This window comes from Protopterus annectens, chromosome 1.part0, assembly GCF_019279795.1.
Source record: "Protopterus annectens isolate FY-2018-M chromosome 1.part0, PAN1.0, whole genome shotgun sequence".
NCBI lineage: Eukaryota > Metazoa > Chordata > Ceratodontiformes > Protopteridae > Protopterus > Protopterus annectens.
The window spans coordinates 1387013825-1387036466 of NC_056725.1; the positions used below are offsets into that span (position 1 = coordinate 1387013825).

At 37.9% G+C, this 22642-nt stretch overlaps 1 protein-coding gene across 1 annotated transcript in view; it reads right to left on the reverse strand.

The window, feature by feature from the left end:
- The window catches only part of MDN1 (midasin AAA ATPase 1), a 3484183-nt gene that overhangs the window by 431603 nt on the left and 3029938 nt on the right, over window positions 1-22642 (reverse strand). Inside the window, exons 85-86 of the mRNA XM_044071809.1 lie at window positions 11056-11197; window positions 3961-4124 (exon numbers count right to left, since the gene is read on the reverse strand). Coding sequence (XP_043927744.1) covers window positions 3961-4124; window positions 11056-11197 — 306 coding nt within the window. The remainder of the gene's footprint in view (window positions 1-3960; window positions 4125-11055; window positions 11198-22642) is intronic.

The window sequence follows — 22642 nt, forward strand, 5'->3', positions numbered from 1 at the left end:
CATAAACCCCTACATCACGAGATGGGTTGCCAACTGGCTTAAAGACAGAACTCACATGGTAAGAATAGCGGGCTCCAGGTCTGACTCTAAACCAGTCACAAGTGGTGTCCCACAAGGCTCGGTCCTGGAACCCCTACTGTTCGGCATATACTTCTCAAAAGTACAGGCGCAAACAGGAGGACTATGGCTAAACCAAGTTCGCCGATGACTGCAAACTGGGAGCCATAATTGACTCTCCAGCTGACACGGACATTCTCCAAAAGGGCCTTACTGAGATGGACACCTGGTGTCAAAGTCATGGTCTCAAGCTAAATGCCAAAAAATGCATAGTCATCCTGTTTTGGAAAAACAAAACACCCATGAATTACCACATAGGTGGCAGCCCCCTTAATACAGAAGAGGTAATAAGAGATCTGGGGACCCAGGTAGACAGTAATCTCTCCTTTGACAATCATATTGCCAAAGTAGTTAAGAAATCCTTCTATGTAGCTCATCTAATTACTAAAGGGTTCGCATCTAGAAATAAAGTGGCTATAGTGCCCTTCTACTCGTCACTCATCAGACCCATCATAGAGTGCAATGCCCCATTTGGGATGTACCTCACAAGACACTTCCAACAGCTGGAAAGACCACAAAAGTACCTCACCAAGAGGATTACTGTCCTCAAACATATGTCCTATGCAGCCCGACTGCAAATAATCCAGCTGTACTCAGTGGCATATCGCTTATGCAAAGGTGATCTCTGCCTGACTTACAAAGCCATGTCCAACTCAGAAGTGATGGACATGCTCCACCTAAAGAAATCCAAGTCACTGCGAGCCACTCGCTCTAGTGAGCTAAACCTCGCCACAACAATAAATAGAACATGCTGGAGGGATAGATTCCTGTCACAGAGACTCTCCATGCTTTGGAACAAAATTCCTACCTACATTAGGCAGAGCCCCTCACCAGCACTCTTCAAGAGAAACCACGACTAGTGGATGGGTAACAGAAAATACACCCCCGGGATCACTTCATTGGCTCTTCTTGAGGCTCAGTTAATTAATCAATAGGGTGGCAAAAGTTGACACTCTGGCTAGGCTTATAAATGTCCTTGGGCAGATAGCCTAGTACCTACCTATGAATCTCAATGGTAGTACCTACCTATGAATCTCAATGGTATTAGATGAACCAACACTTCTACTTGAATCCAAGAGAACAGGTCTAAAATTTACTGCTTCTTCTCATTTTGACATCCTTACTTAACTTAGTCAGTAAATCCATTGTATACCCTCTATTTATGAACATGTCAATAAGCTTCAGCAGTTCAAATTTAAAACAGTCATCCTGGCTAATAAGCCCTGACAATCTAATCATTTGACCCTTCACCACATTTTTCTTTTGAAACTGAGGGTGGCAACTTTCATAATGTAAAAAAAGAGTTGCTGTATGTTTTTTTATGGTAAATGTTCGAATGTATATGGCCATTCTCTTTATACAAAAGAATATCTAAAAATTCAATCCTATCTCTGCCCATGTGACTTGTAAATTTTAAAAAAGTGGTTGTGTTACTCGACCAATAAAATCTTCCAACTCTTGTTTTGAGCCCTTCCACAAAATCAATGTGTCATCCAGGTACCCTAAGTATGTCATGATCTTTGACATATCGACAGAATTAAACATGTGTTGCTGCTCCCATTCTGCCAACACCAGGTTTGCATAGATGGGTGCACATCTGGCACCCATCGCAACCCCGTTCGTCTGCTTTTAGTATTCCCCGTCAAACAAGATGAAATTATTGGATAATGCCAATTCTAACAAATCCACAAGCAGGCCTCTTTTTACATGGTGTAAATCACTGCACTTAGACTGTTGTTAAAGCTATCAATTCCAATATGGTGGGGGAATCACCAAAAATAAATTGACTACACATCTACAGTCACAAACCAATAGTCATCATCACAATTAACTTCCTGATATTATCAAGGCAATAATAAGAGTCCCTTAAAATGTGCGGAACATTGTTCAACACATTCTTACAAGTGATGTCTATATATGAAGCTAGTGGTTCCGTTTTGGGGCCCTTAGCAGCTACAATGGACCTAAATGGTGGAAAATTTATATTTTTATGAATTTTGGAGATACCAAAAACAGAGGGAATAATGGGGTTCTCCACTGCAAGATATTTAAACTCCTCATTAGAAATTATCCCATCATACAAATTCATATAATAATCAATTTTGGCATAGGCCCTGTGTATATCAAACCTAGAAACCCTCTCATAAGTTTCTGCATCATTTAATAGTACTTGCATTTTACAGGCATAGTCTGTGTTAGTCATGATGACTACCCCACCCCACCCTTGTCTGGTTTCATAATTCTGTACTGGTTGGTGTGTGTGAGCTGTCTCAAACAAAACTTTTTCAACACTGGATAAATTGTCGTTAGACATTTTTTTCATATTGCAGACATCCTAGAGGTATTTATGATTATTCTGTTGGCGCATTATCAGTTCCACAAAAAAGAAAAATTCTATAGTTTGTTGGTAATGCAGGCAATGTTCCTGCCAGATTGAGTAATCACTATGTCATTTCTGCACAGAGGAGACAGTTTAAATGAGGGATGTCCCATGGCATATCACTGATGAAGCAACAGAATAAGAGCCCTAACACAGACCCCTGAGAAATACCATAATGTATTTCACTTATTTATTTATTTGCATTTGCTTACCGGGATGATCCACTCAGGGTAAATGAGCCCATTTTCAGTGGAGGCCCAGTGAGAGACAAAATCCACAGTAAATATACAAAAACATCAATCATCATACATAGGCATATGATTGCAATACACTTCTACATCAGTACAAATATTAACACCGTAAATCATACAGACATACCTACACATATGAATACAGTACACTTGCGCATCAGAAGAAATATCAAATACATACTTGTTACAGATTTTATACTTGCTCCTCTAATCCCAAATGTTTGTCTAGTGAGACAGTTTTGGAACCATAGTATGACTTCATAAGAGAAGGCTATGGCAGCTAATTTGTTTTAATAGAGTACAGTCCATAGTTTCAAAGGCACACCATGTCAGGAAAAACATTGGTTGATAGTACTCGGTCATCAATATTTTTTAAGTATTGCTGGTGAGAGCATACAGTGTGGGGTCAGGGTACTTTTTTTTTGGTGTAAATCCATGTTGGCTGTCAGCATGTATATCATATTTGGAAATGTACTCTGATTTGACTGTATATGACTTTAGCAATTGTGCAAGTATTGTCTAAAGGACAATATTCTGATGTAGTAATAGGAGCGGAAACCTTGAGTAGCGGGATAATTAAACCATGATTAAAACTATGTGGAATAGCAGGTGAGACCATGACTATATAAAAAGGTAACGGGAGTACATAATATACTCCCTAGCCTTAACATTTTAGGATGTATACTGTGGAGTTGTGAATTGTAGTCGCTGTCAAGACTATCCAGAAAGAATTAACCTGCACTTTGCTTAATGTCTTTAAATAGAATGAAGCGTATTTCGGCAGCTTAGGGTAGAAAGTTAGAGGATCATAAGAGATACTTTGGAATACTTTGAAGAAGCAGTAGGTGGACAGGCTTCATTTTGACAGATGCTATCTAATATTTCATATGTGGATATACTTTGTGACAGCAGTTCAAATCTCAGTGACAAATTGCTGTCATTCTAATTGCTGCCAAAAAAGTTTCAAAACATTTTCATAACAAAGGCATTGTAGTTGGGCGGAAAATAACTAAAAAATACAATACAATGTAAATGCAATTATAATATATGTGGCAATAAATAGATTCACCCATCATCTTTCATGAAACAAATATTCGCACACAGTCAGAATGTGATGAAGAAATATGAAAACTTTCTCTCTAATGAATTAATCAATTTAAGACATTTAAAGTTTTATATACGTATCTTGAAAAACAAGTGAACTCTACCTACCTGATCCATTCCTTCCCCAAATTCCTCAGCTTTGCTTTCATCAACACCTTCATCATCATCATCTCCCCAAAGCCTCTCATCAAGTTTGTCAGCTTCAGCATTACCAAGGTCACCCATCTGTTTATCCAGCTGCTCTTCTTCACTTTCAGACTTCTCTTCATCTTCTGCAACACAGAATTAAAGTCACTGTTACACTTGCAAAACCAGTACAGTTCATCAATGTGTGCTCAATCTAATCCTAAAATGCCACTGAATATGGATATTTATAAACATAGTCACTTCGTCTTGCCCATATACTACTCATTCTGCCTGAATGAAAACACATTCACAAAAGCTTTTCAAACTCATGGGCCATACTTACCTTTAAGTTTAATTAAAATGACATGGAGATGATGGGTCAGTGCAGGAACCGAATTCTCAATAGGAGCAACTAATGATACAAGGCCATTGACCAATAGACTGGTTCAATGGCCCGACAGTCCTCAGAAAACCTATCAAATAAGGAAACTCTCACATACAACATTCAATGGAAGCAGGCTGTCACAGCAAGTAAACAAGCAAACTCAGAAGTGGAACTAACCATGAAAAATGTGTTTGCCTGCACAGCCACCAGCTGCACAATGGAATTTCCAGTAGTAGTTGGCCATAAAGGTCTTTGCAGGTTTTGGGCAGACTGACCACCTGTACTCCTCTTAACACTTCACTGACCTGTCCAAAGTGAAACAGTTTCCATGTCTGGATTTGCTTATATGTGACAAGCTGCTTGTGTGAGAAGTCACTGCTGATAAGTTCCCTTTTCAACAGTTTGCATTCCAGTAAATGCTCTCCAGCTAACAAGTTGCCCATCAATCACTGGCCTTGGTTTTAAATAGTTATGAAAATAGACTACATGTAGGTTAATTACACTGCTCTTTAACTCCAAATCCCCAATTGTATTGTCATCCAGTAGGAAAATTTATTGCAGAGGTGACCTTTTGTCATCATATGGCACTAGAATATTTAGCAACAATGGCCAGCTTTCTTGAACACAGGGAGTTAACTCTCCCTTTAAGTTTTACAGAAAGGCATTCAAGAGGAAAGGAAACAGAGTAAGATTTTGGATGCAGGTCCTTTAGAAGAAAAATAACCATAAAGAAAATTATATTCATAAATTGGCAGAAGGTATTCCAAGACATAAGCCAATATGAGAATGGAGAAAGGCGATTTTGCCAACAGGGAGGACTGACAAGTAGAGGTATAAAAAGTAGGCAAGAGGGGACTGGATTTTGCTGGAGAAAATTAGTGAAGGAATCAAGGTTTTGGGAACAAATAACTACAAAACAAAAGGTAATATAGTGGGATGAGGCAAAGCAGACGTCTGTCCTGCAGATTAGGGACCACCTTCCTTATAGGGATAGGTAAGAGAATATAGGCAAAGAGAAAGGGACAGGGAGTTGTTAAATGACATGCAAACTCTGGTAGTGTTTTTGTTGAGTTGAGAATAGAAGTTGCTGTTAAAAGGGATAATTAGAAGGGCATACAAAATAATGCATGGAATCAATCAGAGGAAGTTAGAAATGATTGGGAAGGGAGAATGGAAAAGTAGTCTACAAAGAACAACAGGAGGACATGTGTACCGCTCCCAAGTATGCATCAAATTCCAGAAGGTTTAAGATTTTTGTTCAAGAGTGCTTGCACATACACTTTAGATCCCAGACTTAAAACAAATTTTCCCTCAGGTAGCTAGCAAATGCTGGATGTGTGATGGGAAAGCGAGGTAAACAGTAACATTTTTGGGGGAAATGTAACAAGATGACATTTTCTTAAAACGTCCCTACAGGATACTCTGCAGAAATGTTATGGAAGCAAATTTTTTGAGCTGAGACTCAGGGATCTGAATGGCCCCCAACATAGTAAGGCCTTTCTATGTTTAATGCTTTTGGCTGCCAAAAAAAAAAAAGCAACTACACACACTCTAAACCAATTTTGATTGGGGTACTGAATATTGTAAAGGTGATAAAAGAACTGGAAGTATGATCTTTTGAAAAGGGAGGTGCAAATTACATAGAAATAAATTGAACTTGAGGGCATGACATGTACAGTAGTGTTCAAGAGGAGTGAAATTTAAAGGAAAGCAGGAACTGAGCATTTTATACAACAATGGAGTGAATGAAAATGGTTAAAATACACTGCATGAAAATAAATTATTATTATTATGGTTTGTTTTCTTTCAAAGACCCTTGAAAAGTAGTCACATCCCACTGAAAATCTAGACATCTAATTATCATAAAATTTAAATGCCATATAGCAAATAACTCTTCCTGCTTCATGTAGGAATATGGGATACTACTCAGAAATCCGAATTACTCAAGTTTTACTAAGTTTATCATTGAAAATAACCTTCTATCCCCTACACAACATGGCTTCCACCTTCAACACAGCACCATCAGTGTTGTCCTCTACATCAATACCACCATCAATCAAAACAGAAATTAAGGTGACATAGTAACAGCAATATTCTTTGACTTGTCAAAGGCCTTCAATACAGTGTCCCATGAAATTCTACACTCAGTAGGCCAAGTTCTGTAGAATTTGACAATACTTCTCTATCTTGGTGCATCAGCCCTCTCTCCAACAGGAAGTGTGCTTTTCTATAAGCTTTTCTAAACTTCAACCTTTGACACAGGATTTCCTCTCCTCAACAGAGTCCTGGCTAAGCAAGTTACATTTAACTAATGTAAAAAGTCCAAATTAACCCATTTCATCCATAAACATCTCTCAAAAAAGGTTCTCAAGTCACTAGAACTTCCTTGAATGGCACTGAAATAAAACTGGTAACTCATACTAAACTCCTTTGGGTCATTAAAGAGAAAAATATGAAGTTTAACTAGCACTTAAAAGAAGCAGTGACAAAATAACACAAAAAACAGGCACACTTTAAAAAGAGTCAAACCCTACCCGACTGACAACTCCACAAAAAATCACAGCTATGACTTTTCTCCCATTGACTCTTCTTTATGCAGCCCTCATACTCAACATCCTTAAATCCACCCAACTTAAACAACTTGAACTTTGCTATAACAAAGGGGCCAGACTTGCAGCCAGTATTCCATACAAATCTCACCACTGTCTATCACTGAAACAAATCAACCGACGACAGTTACCTCATCTATTACGTTTATCACTACTAGCTACAGTACACTATCTCATTTGCAAAGTAGAAAACTGCCCATTTCCAAAAATATGACTCAGTACTATACTCCAAGCAAAATAGTACACACCACTGACAAACGTTCTTGCTCTCAACCAAGCCCAATAACATAGCAGGTGTCTCTTTCTCTGTCACCAACAGATTGAATATCTTCTCTTCTACTATTAAGCAAATAAAGGTAACTAAATCATTTAAAATGCAAATAAAACTATTCCTGACAGACACCCGCCTGTACTTGTCACACACCAGGGTAACCGCAACTCAAGTAGTAGCCCTGTTATAAATACATTTGCATCTATCCAACCTTATTTTTCCCCTCCTTGGTCTTTCTGTCCAGCCCCTCTTACCCAGCTTCCAATGCACCAGCTACTGCTCTCTCTTCCTCCTCCTGAAAACTCATGCTAATATTCTCTTCAGTACTGTGTCAAATTATGCTGACTATCATATGTAAGCTTCTGTTTTCCTACCACTGCACTGTTTATATGTATTCACTCTAGTTTGTATTGCTGTATTTTTTTTCTTTTTTGCATCTTGTTGTACTCTTATTGCACTTTATGCACTGCATTTATTGTACTTTTGTACATTGTATACGTGGAGCTTTTCTCCCTGGGCCTTTGCTGAAAAATGAGTTATGCAGAGTCGGACCATTACAGTCAACAAATACAATAAACCAATAAACATTTTTAAAATGCTGACTGATAAAATGCATCATCAAAAAGACAAGAAAACTAAATGTACTGTGAAATTCTGCCACAAAAGGTCATTTATTTTTGTGTTTGAAAAGGGAAGCTGCAAGATGTATGCCCCCCTTCTTTAAATGACTGGTGCCACTAGTATGCTGGTCATGTAGTGTGGTTTCCTGTGTTCTAGACAGAATAGGAGCATATCTCCAAAAATTGGTACATCATGTGCAGGGGTAAATCAGGGCTGAAAATAGGTTCGCTTCCCCAAAATATGGGCTGTTGAGAGGTTTTTTTACAGAGTCATAGCAAAAAGGCAACAAACAGGGAGGAGAGAAGATCACAGGAAATCAGCAATGCTGTTGGTGCGTCTGGGGAAAGGGATACATGTACCAACCAAATCTCCAGATATTCATGAAATGGAGTTATAAGGGCCTGCACAACTGCAATCTTCCCACAATCAGAGGGACAAGCTTAGCAATCTGTAAGCTTTCTTAGCACTGGCTTTTCCTCCTTTTTTAAATGGCACTGCTCATTAGTTTCACTGGAAGAATTTCAAAACCAAAAACATATTTTTTCTTTCAATTTTTAAATGCAGCTAGCTGAAAGGATTACTGGAGCCAGGGTAGTGACAATACATAAGAACCAGTCCATCACTATGGTTCAGGCTCCTGTTATTACAGTAGCTGTGTAACAAAATTATCCTATATGGAGATTAGTCAAAAAATAAATAAATACATACAACTCTAGCAACACAAGTCTACCAAATAATGACCAAGGAGAGAGAATGAAACTAAAATAATCAACCAGGAACACAGTCTTAAGTACAGCCTCACATAGCTTTGGAGGTGACATCAATGCAATAAAACTTGACAAATTCGTAGGCACAGACATTTCCTGCTTTTCCTTACTAGATTTTGGAATGAGCTTTCCACTGCTCCTACTGCCTCTTCCTGATCTACTGAACCACACTGGTCTCTTCCTTTTCTCTACTTTTCACTTGGTTCCTTGTCCTTTATTAGTAACCCTGCATCATACATCATCAGCCAAAAGACACTTACAAAACCTTCTGTTCTGCAGTGAAATATCAACCCATTCACCATCCTGTTACATCTTCAGATTGCATAGTACTTTTGTCACTTGTGTGGAAAAAAAGCCCCAATGATCCATTAAAGGGCCAGCCTCAGGGATTTTTTTGTTTTGATTCGGCCTTTGTTTTCATTTCAAGTTTGCCTTTCTGAGCATGCTCACCTTTGGCTCTGTGTGTGTGTGTGTGTGTGTGTGTGTGTGTGTGTGTGGGGGCCTGAAGGAAAAGGTGTTAATCAAATTTCATCTCCAACTGCAATTATACTGACAACAGCTCTCCCTGTGAGCCACTCAGTTTATTCACCTGTGCATTTTACCCATTGAAAAAAGTAGCCTTTCAGGCATGATATGACAAGACTGCTGCTGCTACTCTAGGAAGCACATCAGTAATGCAAGGCTTTTAAAACATTAGTAAACAGAGTTCTTTGTTTCTTTCATTTCATGTTTTATTCTGGGGTGATTGTGAATCCTGGCCATCTCTAAAACAATTTTATGACGTGGCTTCTACCTATAGAAAGCATCTGAATCAGACAAACAGTAGTGGAAACCATATTTCTCTTCCTTTCATGTTTTACTGTACTCTGATTTTGAATACTAGCTTGGTGTAGTGACATTCTGACCAGTTAGTAATTCCATAGAAAGCAAGTGTGTGACAGAAGGTTGGAGCATTAATTGACTCACTCTTCTGTTCCTTTTTTCGCTTCTAGTTTGATATGTGCTGATTTCTGAATACTACTAGACAAATGCACTATTTTTTATGAGCGGGCTGCTTGTAAATCTGTAGAAGAATGAGTGATGCAAAATTTAAAAATTAGTATACACTGATGTCCATTTTCCCTGGCACAGGTTTCTTTATTTTAAATATAAGCCAGGAGCTGAGGGCATAGCTCCCCAATCCAATGAAAGTTGGAAAGGAAAACAAATCCAAATATTAGTTTATCAGGGGAGCTGAAACAAGACTGGAACTGTGGATTTACAGGAAAAGTAAAATGACACTGTAGGTGGGAATGAAAGTGTCAAAGTGGGCGTGATTTCTGTCAGCTTAAGTCTGACCCTAATTTTAAACACTTGGACTATCCCTTTAAGATGACATACGTCACTCTCATAAATCAAGAAAAGGGAAATCCATTTAAAAAATGGTGTCTAATATAACATATATACTCCAATACCTTTTTAATAGTAAAATATAAGACACCCTATTTTTACCTACCACTGAAGTGGAAAACAAGTTTAAATTTTCCAGATCATTTCATTATCCCATATTTACAGAAACGGCTTATAAATGCTCTAATCACCTGGAACCACATTTTTTTACCAAGCAGTGCAGTAAATGAGTGAAACAGGTGTACTGTCACTCATTTACCCTCATTAAATATTGTAACCTTTCAGCATATCCTAGCTGCTTGTCCACTTACCTGCAAATATCTATTCCAATCTGCATGTCATCATGTCAACCCAGCTCACGTAAATGCAGAAGTTAGGTCTAACTGCTACAGTACCTGCTTAACTTTGGCTACTTTTCTGAAGGCCAAACACCAATCATAGTAAACACAGTATATCCCTTGTGTCTCCACTTGTACTGGTTCTACCACTTCTTACTGGGGCAATTACACTAAAAAAACTATCCTCAAGGGAATCTTTCAAATATTTCAACTACAATTAGTAAAGACGTGAAGAATGACTTACATTATACCCCTCAAATGTTAAATGTTATGAGGTTCATTAATTTTGCCTCTCAAATATCCTCTGTACTACAATTAAAAGGCAGTAGAAACAACTAACAATTTAGGATGCTCTGCAGTCTTCAAAATTATAAGCATTAATGCGCTGATTTCAGTTTCCCATTTCTAGTCATCAGTTTGATCATGTGTCACACATTTCTGATCCCTCATCATAAAATGCATCACACATTCTGGTAAAGAAATGTTGAAAGTCAGACTATTATGACAAAATTCTGTGCCTCAAGGGTACAAGTTACATGAAGTTTTTCCTTCTTTTCAAACAGTACCTTAATAATTATAATGCAGAATACTTAATTTTAAAGAAAAAAAAATCTAGGTAGAAGACCGAATTCAAAACTGAATACAAGTCCAGAAAAGTAATCTGAAATGTACTTTTCATGCCATCACATAAACCAACCTTCCTTCTGAAGTTCACCATCATGCATTTTCCCTTCAAAATCTTCAGACATCTCAATAGCATTTTCCTCCTCTTTAATATCTGGCATACGTTCCTCCTCTTCCTCATCTTTTTCCTGACCCTGGCGACAAGTATCTTCTACCTGCATTGGGACATTAAAAATAGAAATAAAACAAAAAAATACTTTCTGGCTGCTAACTTTACGAAAGATGCATAAGGTTAATCACACCATACTCACACACGGTCAGAAACAAAATGACACTTTGGCAATAAACAATAGATTCTTGGACCTGCAAGGTCACGGTGGTAACATACAGGTTAAAGCACTCCCTACAAAAAGATTTCAAATTAGCATTGATGAGATGCATGACAAAAGCATTACTTTTTATCCAGAGCTAAGGAACTTCATCAAGAATTTCTGCATTACCTGAATGCCTTGATTCAGTCTGTAAAAGCTCACGCTAAGCAGTTTTTGGTACAGAATATACATCACACATCAATTGTGATTAAAAAGTAACAGACTCTGAACTAGATCTTAGTTAAAAGTTATATATCCACCTACCAAATGAAAATCTACTACTACATTTTAAATCAAGTTTTCTTCCTGCCCTAGGCCCTGAGCAATTAAAACCCAGAACTCACTATCCATCACAAAGGAAATTAATGACATTTTGTCTAGTCTTCAACTTTGCAGCCATCAGCATAAAAACAGAAACTGAACATGTCAAAATCAAGGTCAATAACAATTCTTGAAATGAGTGAATGGAGAATTTGGTTTGTCAAAAACAGTCAGTGATGAATCTCGATAAATAAACTGTTCAGATGACAGTTGGTCAGAGGGAAGTAAGAAGAGTCAACAGGATAAAGGATGTGTCCATGTTACTTTGCCTGTAACTGGTCTTTTGTCATCAGTGTACTACCCCAGTAAACTAACTAAGAAAGGAAAGCTGCAGTGGTAGGTCCAGCCCTTACATGTTAACAGCCATTCAAAGAGGTTTAGAGAGCAAGAGCTAAGAGTAAAGAATAAAACGTGGTGAGCAGGCATGCTTTCTCTATTCCTTGAGTCACAGTCACTTACTTCTTAACTGAGGAGAGCGTGTTTCTTAAATATAGCTACAGTAGAAGGGATACTTCAGTTAAACTGAGTACAAACAGTACAGGCGCAATAATCCTCTCTCCTGACTGGTCATCATCTGGCTACATGAATGAAGTTCCTACAAGGTATATTAAGGCTTTTTCTTACTGGGAAAGAAAACTCTGACCAAAGTGAAAATATCAAAATGAGCTAAGCAAATATGAACTACAACTCTTAAGAAAGCAGTAGAAAGAATGAAGGAATGCTGAGCCTGACCCTTTCTATGGGTGTTCTGTGGTTTACACTGGTTTAATGGGCATCTTGCTGGAAATACATCTGCATGCTTGCCTGATATTTTAATGAATCCAAAGGTTTCTGAACTACAGTTGTTCCCTAACTGGATCCAACAGAAACTGACTGCTATGCAACCACTTGCCTACTTACTGCCATATCATTGATGTTCAGATAAAATTAATGGTCTGCTGGCCAAGAATGACAAAGACTGTAGGGTTAAACAAACTAGATGGCTTGAAAAAATAAAAAGGGGAGACTAAGAAAAAAAGATGATCTTCAACATAAAGTCAAGATCCTAGGCTGAGGTGAATGGTAAACATTGTAATTTGCTGCCCTGAGTATTATTTATACAATCCCTCCTCCTCACTGCATGCAGCACTAGTCATGCTGTTATCACAAACCAATCTCTTCACCAAAAAACAAAACACTGTTTTGCGCGCACAGAAATAAAAATTAATGTTACCAGCTATCTCCGCATGTGGTGCTGATTTAGTCACCACTGAAAATGCTGTTTTGCACAGCTTACTACAATGTGCAGTCATATATGTGTAAGCAGAACATAAGGAGGCTTATCATATATTCATTCTAATAAAACAATGCTCTACTATTAATAGTAATCAAAAAATGACAAGGATTGGATAAGGTTTCCAAAATGTATGTACACAAGTGTAACACTTACACAAATTCTACAACTGTGCAACAACTCAGACTGTCCAAATGGTGGAAACATTTACTTCCAGGCAGATGTTATCTTGCCCAAAAATAAAGGATAATGTCAAGTATACAGTGGATATAAAAAGTGTACACACCCCTGTTAAAATGCCAGGTTTTTGTGATATAAAAATGAGACCACAATAAATCATTTCAAAACTGTTCCCACCTTTAATGTGACCTATAACCTGTACAATTCAATTGAAAAACAAACAAATCTGTTAGGGGAAAAAATATAAAAAGCATACAATACGCTGGTTGCATAAGTGTGCACACCCTTAAACTAATAATTTGTTGTGTGCACACCCTTAAATACTTTGTTGAAGCACCTTTTGATTTAATTACAGCATTCAGTCTTCTTGGGTACACATCTGCCATCAATTAAAGAGACTCTAACCCCAAATAAAGTTCAGCTGTCCTAGTAGGATTTTCCTGACATTTACTCAGTCGCCTGCTACAGCAAATGCCATGGATCGCAGAGAGCTTACAAAGCTTCAAAGGGTTCTCACTGTTGAAAGGTATCAGTCAGGAGAAGGGTACAAAAAAATTTCCACAGCACTGGATATACCATGGAACACAGTGAAGACAGTCATCAAAAAGTGGAGAAGATATGGGACAACAGCGACATTGCAAAGAACTGGACATCCCTCCAAAAATGATGAAAAGCAAGATGAAAATTGGTCAGGGAGGCTGCCAAGAGACCTACAGCAACACTGAAGGAGCTGCAGGAATTTCTGGCAAGTACTGGTCGTGTACTACATGTGACAACAATCTCTGGTATTCTCCATATGTCTCGACTATAGGGTAGGGTTGCAAGATGGAAGCCTTTTCTTACACAGAAAAAAATCCAGGCCCGGCTAAAATTTGCAAAACAATACATCAAGTCTCCCAAAAGCATGTGTGAAAACGTGCTATGGTCTGATGAGACCAAGGTTGCACTTTTTGGCCACAATTCTAAAAAGGTACATTTGGTGCAAAAGAACACTTTGCATTACCAAAAGAACACCATCCCCACGGAGAAGCATGGTGGTGGGCAGTATCATGCTTTGGGGTTGCTTTCCTTCAGCTGGAACTGGGTCTTTAGAGTCAAGGTGGAGGAAATTATGAGCAGTTCCAAATATCAGTCACTTTTGGACCGAAACCTTCAGGCGTCTGCTAGAATGCCTAAGATGAAGAGGATTTTCACCTTTCAACATGACAATGACCCCAAGCATACATCCAAATCAACAAAAGAATGGCTTCATCAGAAGTAAATTACAGTTTTGGAATGGCCCAGCCACAGCCCAGACCTACATCCAATAGAAAATCTGTAGGGTGACCTGAAGAGGGCTGTGTACAAGAGATGCCCTAGCAATCTGACAGATTTGGAGCACTTTTGCAAGGAAGAGTGGGCAAATATTGCCAAGTCAAGGTGTGTCATACTAATAGACTCCTACCCAAGAAGACAGAATGCTGTAATTAAATCAAAAGGTGCTTCAACAAAGTATTAGTTTAAGGGTGTGCACACACAACAAAGTATTAGTTTAAGGGTGTGCACACTTATGCAACCAGCGTACTGTGCGTTTTTTATTTTTTATATTTTTTCCCCTAACAGATTTGTTTTTCAATTGAATTGTACAGGTTATAGGTCACATTAAAGGTGGGAAAATTTTGAAATTATTTATTGTGGTCTCATGTTTTTATATCACAAAAACCTGGCATTTTAACAGGGGTGTGTAAACTTTTTATATCCACTGTAAGTAGCAGGTTGCAAGTTAAGGACATGTTGCCTAACACTGCATGCCATCGAATCAAAAGCACACCTATCTTCTGGTGCGGTGTCTGCAATCTATACGACTCAGATGCATAAACGTTTGCAGACATCGACAGTGTTGATATATGTACCACTACTTTATTACCCAATGATAAAACATCACAATGAAAGATGAGACAAACAGTACCAAGCACTCCAAAAAGATGACTGGAGTTCCATTTTGTGAAACAGTGACTTGCCTGCCAAGTCATTTCAAACTTATCACATATCAAATGCATCAACAGTTTCAATTAAAAAACAAAAAGGTACAACCCTGTCAAAAATGATCTCTTTAATCTGGCAATTTCAAACTACTCCTTTATACTAGAATACTTTTAGTTTACATCAGGGCAAATTTTAATACAATAAAGCAATGTTTAGGGAGTGGTGACTGTTACAGACACACAATAGAGAGAACACAATCTAAAGGTTAAAACAGAAGGTGTCTCACCCTATATAACCTAACAAAAGTGAATCATTTGAAACAATCAAGAGATCAACACCATCAACTAAAATTAGATGACATACGACTCTGAAAAGGGAAAATGGTGAGGAAGAAGAGCAGTTCAAAGAGTTGGGGAGGTAAGACAGCAGTTTAAAATGGCAGAGGGAAGGTAGACAGAGTATGAAAGGGTGAAGGCTTTATTATAGGATAAAGGGAACCATGATCAAGATGGGGTACTGACTAACAGGGGGAACGGGGCTGATGCTATACAGACTCTGAAGGAAAAAATGGCAGAGGACATAAAAGATAAGCTGATACCAGAATGAAGTAGATAAGAGAAGGGCAAAATGGGGACAGAACCAGGTTGGAGGGCGTTTAAAGTCTAGTGAAGGAGATCCGGATGGCTTGCACACTTCTGAAAACAGTGAAGCCAGTACATCTCACACACACACACACACACACACACACACACACAGCTACTATACAGGAAGTATGATTCCAATTTAAAGCAAAGATGATGAAGTTTAAGCAGGATGTGAGGAGATGGAGGCTTGATGAGATATGTTTCAGCTGACCTAAGCATAGCAAGGTAGCAGCTGCTGAAGGTATGGCAATTTTTTTTTTTGGGGGGGGGGGGGTTAATTACACAACAGAAGATGTTTGGAACATTTTGACGAGACACTGGTAAACTGTCTTTGCTACTTGGCATGGAGATTAGAAGTGAATCTGTGGGGTGAATGCTGAAGCTGAGGAAAAGATTACAGCAGAATAAAAAGTGGGCCTCATCAGGTTTTTGGGATAGATGGGTAGGAAAAGAAAAATAAAGAGAAGCAGGAGAAAGTTAAAGCAGAGAGCATATTCTGGACTTCAGGATGGGAGATAAGAGGAATGAACACTCAGTAACCAAAGTTCTGGTGTCAGAGTGTAAGAAAACACTTTAGAAATGACAAACACTCCAACTGTAGCCAAAAACCAGACTCTCCAGGTGCAGTACCAAAATTTAATTCCACTGGTTAAAATGAAGGTCACACAGTGCAGACAAAAGAATCTTGTACAATAAAATGCAGTCAAAAGACAATCCACAGTCAAGCACTTTCGTCAAATAAGACTTCATCAGAACTTGCCAGATCAGTAGAATAGTTGCACTGTTGCCACTTTCACAATCTTCTTCACTTCTCCTTCAGATATAAAATAAAGGTATACACTCAAATTGGGCACAACGGTTGCTGTTGAGTCAGCAGAGAATTACCTACCAAGTTGTCCACAGGTTGCACTTCAGGAGAATGCCCTTCTGCCCCGAGCTGCTGAAGACACCAGGTATATTCCAGTAAAGGTGTTTGTACCTACTTTTTGTGTTTTCAACCAAACTCGTAGCACTGTCAAGTTGTCAACAAATGCTCATGCACCCTAATCAAACGGTAGTACGGGAGTGCTTACACAAGTCCCTGTTCTCTCAGGGCGGGCAAGGAATGAACACTCAAGATTCCCATTTTCTACAGAGGAATACTGCAGATAAGAAGATTAAGGGGGTTCTGAGAGAGGAAGTATGGGCTAACACAGGGTCAGAGGGTAGGGGGGTGGAGGAGGTATATTGGGTGAAATGCTAACGTGTCCTCTATAGTCAAGGCAATAGAAAGGTAGGTTGTGTACCTATACATGTCCACTTGTTTTTCCTCTCTCCCTAACAGCCTTGTTATTACCAAGGTAAGATTTGTAAAGTACTGAGGCAGGGGCAGTTAGTTAAGTGGGCTGGTAGAACAATGGAAGTAAATACACTCAATGGCTGGGGTAATTTAGAAGTAGTGTGTCAGATTTTTGCCTCTGTAAAGTTATTTGTTAGAATAACTTAGCAGAAATGTTTTATTTTTTCTCAGAGTATCTACAAATATAACTAGCTGTATGTATAGCCACTGAATTTGCTCCTTTATTTGAAATTTAATAAACACATTTAGGGGGAAACAGGAGAACTTTGCAAATGGGGATAAGCTCTAGGTTCAGTCAATATGGAAAGTTGTGAAAATGTTACTGAGAAACACAAAAGTAAAACAAACAAAAAAACACATGGCAGATGCAGTAGCATAGAAGAACTACTAAGTTTCTACAGAAATAAATGTAGAAGTCTGGGAAAATCCAAAACCCCTCAATAAGAAGTATCAGGAAGAAACGTGTACACCGAGGAAGAGGCCACAGCATAGGAGTTACCCAATGAAAACATCACTGAAAGAAGCAATGGAAATTACCAGAAACCTGCTACAGCAGCATCTTTTAATGCATAGTCTGCTACATGTTAGCAAAACCCAATCAAGTTAAACAATACAGCTGGGAAGGGTTTATTTACCAACTGCAAACACCTTCCAAAATGGAGTAAAATTAAGCAAACAGGTCTGACCCAGTGGACTCCTGTACTTCTTCAGCATAGCATGAGCTGGCATCCAGCATACTACAAGGGTTTCTCTCCTATTATTTTTATCCCTGTAAAGAAAGTGTAAAATAATGTGTGTTGTACCTTTAAGAAACGTTTCAATGTCAGCATGTGAATATAAATAGGAAGCACGTGTGCTAGCTTCAGTGCCATTTTGAGAGTGCAGACAGTGAGTGAGCATGTATGAGTATAACAGCTAGTTTGTTTATAAGTTTATCTAAGTTAAACGTTATTAAGCCTCAATTCTGATGTGCTTGTATATAATAAAGCTGCTTGAACAGAACCCACAAAGACTTGTCTATTTTATCCCGACTAGACTAGTGACATGGTGTCAGAATCAGGATTCCAGAGACTGTTTTTCAGAGCTACAAGGTACAGCATTAACAGTGAAGGTAAACTGAGAGAAACTAGCACAAAAAAGGGCTAGAAATGAACCGAAGATAAAGAAAACTTGCACAAATAATTTATTTTATAAAAAAGACAAAATGGAGCATTACAGGTGCACAGACCGCATTATTATATAATATATAATAACATTATTATAACTTCATCATCGCTGTAACTGTTATTATACTAATTTCCAATATGTGCCATCACTGATGAAACCAGTTTTCCTATGTATATATATAATATATATGCAACATATTTCCACTATCCTTCATGTAAATATGTTTACTCATTTTATGACTGCGGCTTTGGCTGGCCTTGTTTACTTGCATTTATATCAATTTTATTAACTTTTTATTATTTATTCTGTACTTAATTGTAACTGCGTGTGGAGTTTTTCTCCCCGGGCCTCCACTGAAAAAGGATCCGTGTCCAGTCGGATTTTCCCGGTAAATAAATAAATTAAACAAGCTAGAGACACAAAAGGTTTATTAATTAAATGAAATGTTTAAAATTAAGATATTTGACAAAACGATTATCAGACAAGTACACAATGGGTTCGGAATTACCTTGGAATTGCAAAATAAGCATGTTTAAAGCGAAACAAGTGTGTTTAGAGTAAAAATCACAAGTATAATGGGCAAGGAAAAAGATTAAATGAGGAAAACGAACATAAAAAGAAAAAGGGCACATTAAGCATAAATAAAGCAAAGAAACACTGTGTGCAAAACGAGAGGATACAACTATAGTAAAACCAATAAAAAATCCACAAAGTGGTGTGACCAATGAGGTTCACAAGTCCAAACTAAAATTGTCAAACTCTTTAATACAGGTTAAGCGTGTTCGTCAAAAGACTTCATCAGAACCATTAATAGGAATTGCTCATATCATTTAAATAATAAATAAAAACATGTGTTCCCATCCAGAGTTATATCACAATTATTCTTAAAAGGGAAATTAACCTAATCAAACATACATAAGCTTTCTTTTTTAAAACTGATCCGGTATTAAATCCACAACAGAACAAACCAAATGAAAGGAACCAGTAGACCCAAAAGAAGCAGCGTTTCCACAACCCAAAAGAAGCAGCGTTTCCGCAACAAAAATGCAGTAGTCCACACGGTAATTTTATAAATATCGCCAATGATAGAATGCTGCAGTTGGTAGAAAAAACTTTAAAGGCTGTGACCACGATTTAAATCCATTTATTGTTGAAAAGACTTTGTGACTTTTTCCAAAATAGTCTTCTTCTCCCAATAGGCCATTACTGAATTGGCGAAACTGGCTCCACAGGGGGAGCCCATCGCCACGCCTATTTTTTGATGGTATATTTCCTTATTGAATAATATATAATTATAAGAGAGGACTGTATCTAGAAGTTCTCTTACTAACTCAATCTCTTCAGTAGGTGCTCCCAGTTGACCTAACAAAAGGGATATCCATTCTTTCCCTATTTCGTGTGGTATACTAGAATACAGATCCTTAACGTCTAAGGTAACCAAATAACTATCAGGTATAAATGGCAATTGGTTGACAGCTTTCAGAAACGACCAAGAGTCTTTTGAGATCTGTTTCTCCTTTTTTATATATTTTTGTAATATTTTATCCGCTACTTTGGAACAAGTATATGTTAAACTACCCTACCATCTACCAAGGGCCTCATAGGTGGGTCTTGTAAATCTTTATGCACCTTAGGGATACCAAAAGGACAGGAGTCCTAATTTTGGATTGGTGTAGGTAGTCATACATATCTTTTTCTATCCTTTTTTCTATGTATAATTCTTCAAAAAATGCTTTAATTTTGTGATGGGCAGTATTCATTTCATTCACTGAGGCCTTAACATAGGTCTCGCTTTCCAAAATCTTGGTCATCTTATCATTGTAATCACTATTAAACATAATTGCAAGACCTCCACCCTTATCAGGTTGCATTATCCTGATCGGCATTTGACTCAAAAGTGTTAATAAATCATTCTCTTCCTTGGAAAGATTATTATTATAATATTTATTCTTTTCCTCAAGGTTCCTAAGGTCGATTTCCATTATTTTCTCAAAAAGGTCCAGCAACGGGTGCAAGGGTGGATTGTATACACTTGACACGAAATAATCCGTTTTTTTATTTAAATCACTTCCCAGCATGGTTAACAAGTTGAGTTTTCTGGTAAACAATTTTAAATCTATTAAAGTTTCTGCCATGTTAAACTTTTTTGATGGGACAAATGTGTATCCTTTACTTAATAAATCTACAGTCTCAACACCAATAGATAAATTAGTGTAATTAAAAATTTTAAAGTCATTTAGAGAATTGGATACGATGTTACATATAGGTCGATCATCTAAGAAGTTGACTACAGTATAGTCATTGTTCACCGTTTCCTCCTCCTGTTCCCGTTCTGCCTCCTGTTCTGTGAGGGACGCCTCGAGGCTTGTTCTTGAAAATTCCTACTCCTATTGTTCCCTCTATCATTACTAATGAAGGTCCCAGAATTCCCTTCTCTCCTTTCGGGTTGGAAGTTGTTTAATGGTTGCCGATTTTGTTGTTGTAATAGTCTCTCACTCCTTCTAGGAGCCCCATTAGCGTCAACGTTTGGTTCATCATCCCCTTCTTCATTGGTTTCTAAAACTCGATTTGTGTTTCCCCCATGAACATCTGTGGTGCCTTCTGCATTTCTGATGTAGGGACCATTCCCAACCAATGGTTTTTGCGCCTGTGGGGGGTGGGGGTACGCTTTACCATCCCTATAGTCATTCAGATCTCTCTTGATTTTCTTAACTTTGGTAGCATTCATTTTAGTAATGTGGTCATCTATACTTAAAAAACATCTATCATATTCATATTGATATCTATTAAAATCAGTGTCAGCCTTAATAGATTCATTTAATTCCTCTATTTCCACCAATAATTCATTCACTGTGTCTTGATAATGAATGCAAAATAAATTCAACAGTTCCAACCCATGCTTATCAAAAAGCATGACTAAGGCCTTATGAAAGTTAGAGCCTTCCAACAGTCCTGCAGGGAACTGCCAGTGCCTCATTCCTTTGGGCACTATTTTAAGATTTATACATTCTTTAAAATAAGCTATTTCGAGTTGCAGTTTGCGAACTCTAAACAGCTTGTCATCAAACAATGAAAGTTTTGAATTAATGTCATTATTTTCTGTTTGATTTGATAAAGGAACGTTAGGTATTTGATTGTCAAGAAATAAAAATGGTCTGTGTACCCAATTTCTTAATGGTTCTGTACCTTGTATTGGTTCTGTACCCTGGGCGTTGCGGTTGCGTTGTTCAACTCCAGCCGCTTCACTACTGCTTCTCCTGTTGCTGTTCACGATGTTACTATTCGCATTTCCAGCCAAAATGCTTGAATAGCTAGTAGATGGTATCGCCCCTGCATTTCCGTTACTGCCAGCTTGTAGAGGGTTTTCCGACCTAGATGTAGCCTCGTCGACACGTTGGGACAAAATCGGCAACCATTAAACAACTTCCAACCCGAAAGGAGAGAAGGGAATTATGGGACCTTCATTAGTAATGATAGAGGGAACAATAGGAGTAGGAATTTTCAAGAACAAGCCTCGAGGCGTCCCTCACAGAACAGGAGGCAGAACGGGAACAGGAGGAGGAAACGGTGAACAATGACAATGACTACACTGTAGTCAACTTCTTAGATGATCGACCTATATGTAACATCGTATCCAATTCTCTAAATGACTTTAAAATTTTTAATTACACTAATTTATCTATTGGTGTTGAGACTGTAGATTTATTAAGTAAAGGATACACATTTGTCCCATCAAAAAAGTTTAACATGGCAGAAACTTTAATAGATTTAAAATTGTTTACCAGAAAACTCAACTTGTTAACAATGCTGGGAAGTGATTTAAATAAAAAAACGGATTATTTCGTGTCAAGTGTATACAATCCACCCTTGCACCCATTGCTGGTCCTTTTTGAGAAAATAATGGAAATCGACCTTAGGAACCTTAAGGAAAAGAATAAATATTATAATAATAATCTTTCCAAGGAAGAGAATGATTTATTAACACTTTTGAGTCAAATGCCGATCAGGATAATGCAACCTGATAAGGGTGGAGGTCTTGCAATTATGTTTAATAGTGATTACAATGATAAGATGATCAAGATTTTGGAAAGCGAGACCTATGTTAAGGCCTCAGTGAATGAAATGAATACTGCCCATCACAAAATTAAAGCATTTTTTGAAGAATTATACATAGAAAAAAGGATAGAAAAAGATATGTATGACTACCTACACCAATCCAAAATTAGGACTCCTGTCCTTTTTGGTATCCCTAAGGTGCATAAAGATTTACAAGACCCACCTATGAGGCCCTTGGTAGATGGTAGGGGTAGTTTAACATATACTTGTTCCAAAGTAGCGGATAAAATATTACAAAAATATATAAAAAAGGAGAAACAGATCTCAAAAGACTCTTGGTCATT